At 36.1% G+C, this 12,688-nt stretch overlaps 1 protein-coding gene across 2 annotated transcripts in view; it reads left to right on the forward strand.

Annotated features, from left to right (window-relative positions):
• LOC106785027 (autophagy-related protein 16-1) overlaps window positions 1–12,688 on the forward strand; it is a 384,411-nt gene that overhangs the window by 354,282 nt on the left and 17,441 nt on the right. For both annotated transcript variants that reach the window (XM_014745124.1, XM_014745125.1), the window contains 2 exons: window positions 6,286–6,406; window positions 12,468–12,647. In XM_014745124.1, coding sequence (XP_014600610.1) covers window positions 6,286–6,406; window positions 12,468–12,647 — 301 coding nt within the window. The remainder of the gene's footprint in view (window positions 1–6,285; window positions 6,407–12,467; window positions 12,648–12,688) is intronic.

Raw genomic sequence — 12,688 nt, forward strand, 5'->3', positions numbered from 1 at the left:
CTCAAAAGTCGATGGATCCCGCATGCGTACTGAAAATTCATATACCAATTGAATTTCGAATTTCGTCGTCGTCGTCGAAGATTCATTGAAAAATTTACCCAACTACGGTTGTTCGTTCTGTATCGGTCAAACATCTCGTTAGTGTCCTAAAAATAAAAGAAAAAATTAAGATTACTCGGAAATATCGTTGATCATATACCGGTTTTAAAAGTACGTTAATTAACTTCCCCGTAAAATTCGTTAAGTCTCTTAGTATTTAATCACGGTAAAGTGTATTAATTTCTTCAACGATCTTAAATTAGTTACGGTAGTTTAGCTCACGGATATATAATCATAATAAATTTCATTGCTAAATGTCAAGACGGTACGGATTCGCGACGTTCGTGATGGTGGCGGTGCTCACCGATTCTCTTTCTCTCTCTCTCTTTCCACTTTTTTTTCTTTCCCTCTTTCTACCATCTTGCCAATGGAAGAAACGATCTTTCCTATCGTCGTAAAACAAGCAAACGTCTTTGTCAATCGGACGTAATTATAAATCGTCGTCCCGAAGCCGCGTCCAGCAGCAACAGCAACAGCAGCTGCGGGCGAGTGCACTCACTCGATCGTTGTGTTCCGCTTCAGGGAAAACGGTTGCGATTGCGGTCTACGCTAACGAAGTGGCAGTGAAAAACGATGAGAACGTTTATATAGGCGAACCTTTGGTTCGCGTGCAGGTACACGTACACGTTGTACTGTCTGCAAACACAGGGCATATATGTTCCTCGTGTCCTACGATGCGAAACGTTTTCCGCGAAGGTATCGGTAAACGATTGACGATGCCGAGCCAACGACACCCCATTTGCTTACGTCCTCCCACTACCTTTCTAACTAATACTTTTCTACCTCTCCCCCATCCCCCACCCCACCATAGACCGCCATAGCTGCTACCTTCTATGTCACCGCGAAGATTGGTTTCTACTGTGTGTAATATCCTATACCTTTTATTTTTAACACAAGGGAAAGAAAAAAAAGAAAAAACACACATGAAAGAAAAGATTAATGTGAAACGATATATTTTGTAGTAACTTTACCAACTCGTTTTAATATACTGTGTCTGTTAAACAATTATTTAATATTTAAATATAATTGTTTTTTTTTTGTTAATTAAATATGTGTTTTTTGAAGAAGAAGAAGAAGAAGATGAAAATAGAAGATCTTGTTTAAATATTTGAATTGCTATATCAGTAATTTTTATGAATAGTCTAATTTTTTCTCGTTTCGCTGTTATTTAAAAACTGTATGTATTATTTTTTTCAATATTTCGTTTTTGAATCTGACTAAAAGTGGAATTTTATCTTAATCATTATTCACCAAAGTTGACCGCTCGCAAATTTATCTTTACAGCTTGCGAAACGTAATAACTTTTTTCAAATAAAAATTTTAAATAAACATTCTATGTAAAACTAAATTAATATTTAAAATGAAAAGAAATGTATTTTATATAGAAAAACTTATATAAAACAGCGGTAGTTATATTATAATGTTTATTAAAAAGTCACATATACGCTAATTTTTGATATGACATTAATTTACTTTTTTATTATTATTATTTACGCGTTCCAATGTTGCCTACGAAATGTTTGCATAAGAAAAAATATTGCCCTTCGAACTGAAAGAAATTCTACAACGTTGATATAAACGAATAAAGAAGGATAACGGAGTTATTCGCAAAGATTGAGATTTTCTTTTTCATCTTTAAAAAAAATCATCCGAGTATTACAGTATAAAATAAAAAAAAAAATACGATAAAGAATCCTATCAATATAGAATTCTTTCTTATTCCCGTTTATTCGCGTGTAATACGTCGTTTGCTTTAAGAAGTAAAACTACCGGAGCTTTGTTTCAGTTTTATTTAAAAGGTAAAGTGTGGATAAACGATTTAAGTTTTTCTACTTTATCTTATTTACTTCTTTTACTTTTGTTTTCCCTTTGTCTCTCATTCGTTTTATAGTCGTCCTCGTCCTCGTCCTCGTCCTCGTGCTTTTCGGTGGAGAGTCTCTTGCACTCGTATACCGTAGTCTTTAAAAAAAACGTAGCGAAACACGGTGAGTAATAAAACGTAGGTCGCTAGTTGTTTTCCAGGAAGGTTACCGGCTCCTCTCCTTCGTGCTTTTTACCGTCTTTAATTGAACCTCCGTACAACTTGAAGGATCTCGTCCATATTCCCTTTCCCTTTCCCTTCCCCCTACCCAACTCTTGTCCCCACCCCATTATTCTCTATCTCTGGAGAACCGCGTTCTCGCGGTGAAGAAGCAAAGCTCGGAACGTACGCACGACTACTATTCGCTCTCTCTCTCTCTCTCTCGATGGGGCATCATAGGACCCAAACGAAGGAGTTTATGATTTTATTGCGAGCGCAAGACGGCCCTGGACGAGAAGAAGAGAGCTAGGTTCCTCGTAAAAAGGACGATATCAGCCACGTATTCCGTAAAACCTTGCTACGTATCTTCCCAGGATGATGATGACTCTCACCGCGTAGATGCGAAATAAAATGACGGTGTTGCATCGTCCTACGACCGCTATATAATATTCTCTCTTTTACCTACGCGCGAAGAGGATAAAAAAAGAGAATATAAAGAAACTAGAAGGAAAAAAATAAAAAGAAGAAAAAAAAGAAAAATATACAAGGAGTGCTGCTGCTGCTGCAACTGCTGCAAATTTATCGCGTTATTAAACAACAAAACGTGTCTTCTCTTTCGGTTACTATATTAACGTTGTGAAATAGTTTGATATTATTCGTCGATAACATTTTAATCTCGTACGCAGATTTATCTTTCTTTTTTTTTTTAGATATCTCCTCGACAACAACGTCTCATTTTTATCACGACGAATTATTCCTTTGGATATATTATATATTAGTTTGTCCCATGAGTTATTTCCACGCCATCCTATGTATGATTTCGAGTCACAATTTTGGAAAGACAGCATAATTAGGCTTCCTGAGAGATAGATGAAGGTAATAGAGCAGAATGATTCATATATAAGACAATAAATCAACCCTTAAACAACAAATATCGTCTATTGAAGTTGCATCAAAAAAAAAAAAGAAAGAAAAAGGAATGAAGGAACTTATGGGACAACCTAATATATATTATAAGGTACGATTCCGAATTCACGTTTATCCTACGATTTCGGTTCTATTCGAATTGATTAATGGTTATTCACGACGTCCATAGAGAGAGTTAAGGAGAATTTCTAAAGTAAAACTCAATGAAAAGTTCGACACCGATATAAAAATCCCAACTTTCTTTTCCCTGGTAGAAAAATAAAAAAAAAAAAAAACGAAGGAAACACGAGATAGAGAGAGAGATAGAGATAATGGTGGAGAAGAGAGGGTGGGAGAGGAGCGGGGGCGGGAAGAGGGGTCGATTGAAAAAGCGAGTGTACCCGGCCGTTTAACGTACGCTGTTAAAAATGGATTCACCCTCGTACTTTCTACCAACTTCTCGAGACATTAGATTATGGCACGTACCCTTAGAGTTCCCGCAACCCCTCTATCTTTTCTTCCCCTTATTCCGTTTTTCTTTTTCTCTTGTATGTAAGAAGGAAAGAAAAGTTTTTTCACGATGGTGGTGGAAGGTAACCGTTCGTTCGTTCCTTCCTTCGTTCTTTCGTTCGTTCGTTCGTTCCACCCTCTCGTTTTCTCTTTCCCTCTCCTCTTTATCTGTGTTTCTTTCACGGTAAAGCCTTTCCGGCTAAACTTCCGGACCATTAATTTACATTAGGACATTTTTCACGAGCGCTAGTGCTCGACTAAGCTTCTCGTGCACCTTCAAATTGGCGGTCGGTCTTCTTTTTAACACGGTTTCTCTCATACACGAAAGTACCCTCGAGTCGTTCCGTGCTCTCTACTCCTTTTCCTCCTCTCTCTCTCTCTCTCTCTCTCTCTCTCTCTTTCTTTCTCTCTTCCCCTCCTTCAAATCCTTCCTCACTTTTATCACTCTACTACTGCTGCTTTTCTCTTGTCGCCGTCGCGCTTGAATTTCACGTTTATTAAAACGAGCACGACGACGAGCTTAGAAAAATGAGGTTGGAAATGTTAAGACTAGGTATATGTATTTCAGATCGGATCGGAATTTCATTAGTTCTTAGTTCGAGCATGTGTTATCGTCATCTTAAATCATCACTCATCATCGGTTATTTTTTCGAAAAATTGATTGACTGGTAAAAACGTGAATACGGTAGTACGAGATACATCGAATTGTTTTTATTACTATAATTATATATTTATATGCTCGTGTATATATATGCATTCAATGTTTTCAATGTTAAGACTCTTTCTAAGTGGTATAAGATAGAAAATATATTCTCAAATAAAATATAAACTCTTTCTATATACGCTTATATATATATAAACATTCTCTTAAATTGTTGATTGCATTTATATATCTTAGGTATTTTTGTCATCGTTATTATTTATTAACTCGTAAAGTGATCGTGGATATTAATACCAATGACGTTGCTGGTAAACGTTCGTTGTATTCTTGTTACCAAGTGACGTGACGGAAAAATAAATGAAAAGGATTGAATGAAGAGATGGGTAAAGAAAATATAAGAGAGATAGGCGAGATTCTAAATAAAGAAACAAAGATACGGACAAATTTCGCGCGTTTTAAATGTTGTTTACCGCTCGTATGCATGCCGCCGTGCTGCGAGCGACGTTTATTACACGCGTGTCATCGTACGTGCTATTAAAACGAGGATGAAAGAGGAGGAGTGGGGATAATACCACGATGCATATATCAGAGACGACGTTGAACGCCGCTGTCCGATATCATGCATGCTCGTCCCAACGACGATTCGATATGTCATCGAGATATCGATCGATATCGTAAACCGTTCTTCCATGTTTATGAGATCGTTCATATGTCGAAGCGCAGAGATATATATATAAATGCATACGTATTTACTTACAAAAACACGTGCATAAAGACATAAACAAACAAAACGTGTATACACGCACGTGTATACGTGGGTACGTTCGTGTATGCAAACTTTTATATATATATATACATACGGGGTTTATCCGAACGAGTGTAACAATCTGATGGGAAGTGATTCAATACGTATTTTTAAAAATGAGGTGAAAAAAGTAATAAAATATTTTTTTTTCTGCTGGAAGCTTCTCCCTTATGAGAAAATCATGTTTGCAAATTCTAGATTTAAAGAACTTTTGTTACTATCAGATTTACGATAGCCATGAAAGGAACCGTGCGAAAATGAATCTCTGCTCTCTGTTTTGACTGCAACCATTTAAAAAGCAGAGTTTACAATATTCGACTGTTGCTGTTCCAACATTGTCATCAATTCGACTGATAGAAACAATCTAAACATAGGAGAAAGAAGTTGTGCATTGTTAAAAGCAAAACGTAAACATCACAGAGTGAGCAATGAATACGAAAGCGTAAACAAAATAAAATCTTTTTAGCTGACAAGTAATTGGAAAGATAAATTCGGTTGTATGCGTATTTCACAAACACGCATAAGTTGTTAATCAAGAGAAGAGACAACGAATATATATATATAATTGTAAAATTAACTAAACAATTAATTAGATTGATGAAAGAAAAAAAATAAAGAAATAAGTAAATGAAGTAATTTCAATGTTTCCTTTATATAAATGATAAAATCTTCCGATATCGGGGTCATTGAATTCACACCGAAGGAAAAGAAAGAAACTTGAAAAAGAAGGTTCTCTCGTTTGCCGCCCAAGAAGAATAACGTTCTAACGTTCCTTTATAAAAGCTGGTCTGCTTGCGAGTCGCACGGTCCACGTTCATTTCCCATTTCAAACACGTCGATACTTGCAACCGAGTTGAAGTCGATGGTAGAAAAGGGGAAAACCAACTTATGAAAGACCGTGCACGAACTAACGAGTCGCTTTCAAAAGTTTAAAGAAAGACTTCAAATACAAAGCGTCGGCTAGCAGAGTTCTTCTTCCAGAGCAGCAGCACCGACTACTTCATATCGACCGTATAATCGGTCTCTTTCTGTTTCTTCGTTGGTCGGTCATCGATGCCACACCTTTTCTTTCAAATTGTTTCTTCAAACACGATAAAAAGAACTTTTGCTCTGTTCGTGAAATAAATTGTCTCGTATCGTTTCGTTTTCGTTTCATGGGACAAATAGAAATGAGTCATCTGATATCATCCGTACCTAGGATATATAAATTTTATTTCCAATATTATTTCGCGTTAATCTCGTAGTTTCATCCGATAAAAAATCCTTTTATCATTTCTGTTTCAGCACACGCTTACGGGCCATTGCGGTAAGGTGATGGCGGCTAAGTTTCTTGGCGAGCCCTCAAAAGTAGTTTCGGGCAGTCACGATCGCACTCTCAAAATCTGGGATTTACGTAACAAGGCGTGTAAGTTGAATAAATCCTATACGCTATGTGTATATGTGTGTGTGTGTGTGTGTGTGTGTGTGTATTTTGTCTTTTATACTATTTCATAATAATTAATCTATTTAAAATCTATGTAAATTTCAACTACTAAATCCATCGATTTAAAACAAGTAATCCGATTTCCGTTAAACAGTTCGATACGGTACGAATAATCTTCTATTAAAGAGTTATTAATAATACGTTTTAAGGCGGAACATTTGAGATATTTCTCGACAAAGAAAATTTCATTTTCTCAAAATGAAAGAGATACGAAAAATATTATCATTTACCACGTAGTAAAGAATTTATCGGGAATTCGATAATAAATATATAAATATTATAAATAATTCGATAATTCGACTTATAGGTAAAGTTGTTTTGACTAACGTATACTACCATCTCCTATCTATTTGAATAGATGAAAATGAAATATTTTTTAAAAAATCTTATCGAGTTCAAATGTTTATAAAAAGGGCATATATAAAAAAATGACAAACAAACTACTCTAAAGGAATATTAATTAAAATGTGAAATATATAACGAGTATAAGGTTATCACATATGCACATACTATGTATATCATTTACGAACGTGGACACTTTAACGACGAAGATCGAATAAAAATCACTTCATCTTTATATTTTTGATCCAACATCGACCTTTTTTTATATATATATATATATTTTTTTTAATCCTTGTATGTTAATTAACTCGATAAGATTAATCCGCGAATATACGGATTTCTTTTTTGCGAACCGTTACGTCAAACCTTATATCTTACTCGTTTTTTTTCCTTTCTTTTTATTCCTTCCTTTACTTTATATTAAGATCTTACCGGTTTTCTTCTCGCATCTCAAAGGCGAATCTTTTTATTCGTCGTCCCTTTTTTTTAACGGGTGTATCCTCATCGCGATAAAAAAAATGAATTGACAATTTCCCACGGTGTCGTTTGAAAAGCGACGACGTCTTCTCGAACGTTTTCCCCATTCTTCGCGAAAAAAAAAAAAGAAAAAACAATGGTCGATCCCGTATTAAATTGAAAATCAATTCGCAGATAGCATCTTGTAGGATACTTTAGCGTGTAATTCTTTTTTTTCTCTCCTTTTTTCTTTTTTCCTTTATATGCAAATAAGTTCGATGATAGGGTGAATATGCTTAAAAGTTTTCCAATTAAAAACGAGGTATTAATGAAAGAAACGCGTTTATAATTCGAGATATTAAAAATATATGTACGTTATGTATTTATATTTGTAGACACGTATATACGATATATACATGTAGAGATTATTCTTCATTAGTTTCTTTCTTTCTCACGTAAAATTTGTTCTCACGGTCGCTTAATATTAAATCTTTATGGATGAAATTTAACGATTAATAGAATAAACTAAGTTCATCGTGGATAATATTCCAAAATGCAGACGCGAAAGTATCGCGACTTATCTATTTTCTCTCTGACAACACGGTACACGTAATGAAAATGAAGAGGAACGGAGTTGGCACGATCTTTCTCGCAGAAATTATTCTTTTCAACAAGTGGTTCGCGATAACGAATTACAGTAAAAAGAATTCTATCGCGTATATATATATATATTGTATATATATTTATATATGTATAAGAACTAATATTTTTCTTTCGGATGCGAGGCATACTGAGAGAGTAGATTTTATCTCGAAGAAGGAAAAAGACATTAAGGATGGGAGAAAAACACAAGTGCTGATGGCAAAAGAGAAAAGGAAATGAATTATACTATTTGTATTATCCTAGACCGAGAGTCATTGTTTTCGTGATAAAAAAAAAAAAAAAAAAAGAAAAGAAAGGAAATATAAAGATAACACGTGATAAATCAAATCAGTAGAAATAACGCAATTGAGATTTGTAAATTGACAGTGGCGGGGGAGGGGAGTATATACTAGTCAGAGAGTTCATATACTAATCTCGTTAAATGGATATCATCTATTTCGAAGAATACGTTTGGTTATATCGATTTGAGCTAAGGTAAACACGTTATTGCTGAAACTTCGATCAGCCGCGTTGAAGATTTTATTGACAAAGGATTGGTAACTGCAGGAGGACGATATCGGCAACGGACGACCGGCAAAACTACGCTTCAGAAGGATAGCCTCGGGGTTCTGATCCGAAATTACATCTGACTCGACTGCCACGTTCGCACCATCAAAGTTGCACACATCGCTAGAAATTAATTCTGTTAGCCGAGGTATCTCGAATGATCGATTATGCGTCGAATCGATTAGACTTTTCGACGATATTACGTACATTTTATAAATGACACGTTGATTTTGACGATAACAGGGATTATTAAAAATGACATATTAAAGTATGATCAAATAAATGATTGGCAGGGGGCCAGGGGCGGGGACGGGGTGAAAATAAAAAAGAGAATTGTTTACGTCAGAGAAGAATACCTGTCATGATTAATTAATGCTAAATGTTGCATTGTTACGATCGAATTGGAATAATTTCGAAGTTGAGAATCGAACGTCATTAAAACTTGTTTCAAGCGTTTCTCGTATCCCCGTCATTAATTTTTCCTGGTTTGCGCTATATGATTATAATTTTTCATTTAATTGACAATACTACCTAGGATGCAAATTGCAAACACGATATTTGTTAGTTGCAGTAGTCGTGATTATTGTGGGCAATGAGAAATATCGGCAGGAATTTGGAACATTCAGAAGTTAAAGCACCAATCACCGAAAGCTACACAGTAGCGTAAACAAATCGTTGAGAAATACAATAGATGTCAAAGAGTTACATGATTGATACGAAAACTTGTCCAGTTCCTATTATTCATAGGAATCGTAACGGTTTATTGCATGTAATTAGTTTTCATATTAAATCTCAATGAATAATTAAAAATAAACAGGTATTATCGGAGATAATCAAATTTTTGCAGTCACGATGAAATCCAATTGAATGAGAAACTCTAAGTGTTATGCCAACGAGATTTAAAAACGATTGCAAGATTTGTTCTCGACAAATAAACTCTGACAAAAATTGATCGCAACACTAATTTTATTCTCTTACTTTCCGTTATATCGTTCTGATAAAATATCTCTTCAATAATTCTTATCAATGACATCGTTGCACTCTCTACTCGACGGTCTTGCAAGTCTTGCTCGATCGATATTTCCCCTTTTCTCTCGTTCGCCATTCAAATAATACGGTTCCCTTAAAACCTTTCACTTTTAGTATCGTTTGGAAAATTTTCTGTACCCACCCAAAAGAAGTTTCAGTGGAAAAATTCACGGTACTGTTGAGAAAAACAGTGAACGTAGCACTATCGAGAGGGTGGAATAAAGGAGGAAGGAATAAAAAGAGGGACAGATAGAAAGAGAGAATGGGCGCGCGAGAAGGCGAAATAGATGGGTGGTGAGCAAGGAATGGTAGTGGTGGTGGTGGTGGTGGTGGTGGTATGGTGGTAAGGGGAGAAAGAGACAGAAGTACAAAAGTTTCGTTGAAATAAATCTCCGAACGCAAGGAACGGACAATGGGAGTGCGCCGTTGAAAGGGCGTTTAAGCGTGAATTATTGTTTAGCTTGCGAGCTTTAAGACAAAAAGGAAGCTTAAAGCGGATCGGGTCTTTTCTAACCGCTCTATTTTCAACCCTTCGACCTGTCCCGTGTAATTTGGAGAACGGCGTGGCACGCCTTCCCGGACGGAACGAACCGTGCCACGCAGAGAGGAACGAGAAGCTCGATTAATTACCGACGCCACGTACGTCGGGAAGTCTGTTCCGTCGACCACAAAATACACGACGTAGATTTACGCGTGCCTCTCTCCTACCGTGTTAGCACATCGAGTGAGAAATTCTCAGCCCTACGTTGTCTACCGTGTTTCGCAGCGCGGCATCGATATCCCTTTGATTTTAACTCAATTCTTTTCTAGAATAAGGAATAATCGAATTTTTCTTCTTTTCTTTTCTTTTTTTTTTTTCTTTTTTTTTAGAAACGACAACAACGGACAATACGTTTTGCTGGTAAGGTCTGTTGTCTCTCTTTGGAACTTAATAGATTGATTACCTTGGAAAACTGACGATAACATTTAAGAAAAAAAGTCTCCTCCTACCACTGGCAAATCCGACAGGTGTTACATTTAGAGAGCTACGACTTCTTCCCATGTGGGTATATATCGTACCTCTTCTTCTGAAAATACCGGAGACGTTTCTTACACGTTGGTAGACTACGTCTCGTGATATCTTGAGATGCCCGGGCTTAGATAGAAATTAATTTGGTCTGGTTATTTTATTCGTTTTGTCCCACCGTTTTGGTAATCCGTTTTGCACTTAACGTTTTTATTTGAAACGATCCAAGAATTAATTCATTACGGCGGAGTGATCGTCATAAGCCGCGTTTAGAATGCACATTTGTATTATTCAACACAGATCGTCGTTTTGTAACTACGTTCATAACGTAGCTCGTTGATTAATCTTTTAACGTCCATTATCGACGATTTTCTACGTCCTCCTAACATTTATCTCTCTATCGTGTTTTATCGATAATACCTTCGACGTCGTCGTTAACTCCCAATGGTTAAACTTTTACCTCTTTTTCTTGTTTAAAAAAAAGAGAAAACTAGAATCGGTGAGCAACGTAACTACGGCTATTCGGTTGTACGTTGCCGGACACTTGGAAAGAAATGTTATTACTGGGTAGAAACCAACGTCTATTACCTCGTCCCGGTATTTGTTTCAACGTTTTAACATATTTTCAAACTTTAAACTCCCAAACGCGAAGTATTATTCTCGAATGGTTCATAGACACACGTGTTAACCTAGAAATTCGAATTAGCGTCTATTTATTTTACTTATTCGAAGAAAACTAGTCGGGAATAGAGGGGACAGTGAAAAACTATACTAATCGAAAAGAGACTCGTTACCAGAGGAAAAAGAGCCTTTGATTCTTTTCCCTTAGTCGAGAATCGAGCGTGAAACACGCGAACACGAAGGAAGAAAGGAAGGTCCTCTGAGCTTGCTTTTACTTAAGCAAATTGCTCCCAGCGCTTTCTCTCTCTCTCTCTCTCTCTCTCTCTCTTTCTTTTTCTTTTTCTTTTTCTTTCTTTCTTTCTTTTCTCTTTATATTTCACTTTATTTATTTCTTTCTTATACGCGCACGCGCCCATAAACGGATATAAACTACGGGGAGATTTAATTTTTTTGAATTTCACGCGTCGCACACCTCTCGCGTGACAGAATTTATGTAAATATTTCTTGCGTGGCGCTAGCTCGATCATTAATAAACACTACCTACACACCACACACCACACCCATTACAAACGATATTACTTTGCTTAGAAATTTTTTTTTACAATACCTAATTTTTTTCCCGTAAAAATCTATGATGTCACGTCGTAAAAATAAATTAGACGAGAGGATCGATCGAACGATCGAATGAACGAACGAACGAACGAACGAACGAACGAGAGATTACATTTTATTTAGTTTGTATAACCTTACGTTACGTGTAGGTTGGGTAAATAGGTAATATCTATAAAAATCGAAATGTTTGTGTGTACGACAATCGCAATAGTGAAACCTGTGCGCGGAGTAGATGCCATGAGAAAACGACGGAGGCGTCGCAAGAAGGTCGCTTGTAAGCGGAAAAGCCGTAATTTATCCGGTTTGCAGTCTTGATGTTGGTCGTTTCCGTGCACCATTCGCGATTTCCAAGAGTTTTACGGAAACGAGGCGACGCGAATGTCATTTCCCGACGTAAATTAAGTTTGAAATCCTGCTTATTTCACCACGGGGATCGATGAAAACGACTACCGAAAGAGATTCGAAAACATTACGATCAAATGATATAACGTTTTACTTTAAAAAAATGTATATATATATATAACATATATACATTTTAATAATTAAACTATATAACTATAAATATTAACCGCATTATATTATATTATTTAACGAAAACGTTTGTAGGTATATCTTATTTCAATATATTTTCTTTTTACTATGAATCTAATGAAATCTATTGGAAAATAACATCTGTCTGTTCACGTACGAATTGGTTTACTTTCAAAGGTACGGAAACTAAATTTACTGGCTCGAGTTGCAATGATCTTGTGACGTCGGACGGTGCCGGTTCAACGATAATCAGTGGTCATTTCGATCAAAGGATAAGATTTTGGGACACCAGAGCGGAATCGTCATCAAACGACATTATTCTCGAAGGAAAGGTTACGTCATTGGATTTATCTCGCGGTAAGTAGAATCATTTTCCATTGAAAAGGTTTCTTCTACTA

This window comes from Polistes canadensis, unplaced genomic scaffold (genome assembly GCF_001313835.1).
Source record: "Polistes canadensis isolate GaletaPanama2010 unplaced genomic scaffold, ASM131383v1 scaffold_44, whole genome shotgun sequence".
NCBI lineage: Eukaryota > Metazoa > Arthropoda > Insecta > Hymenoptera > Vespidae > Polistes > Polistes canadensis.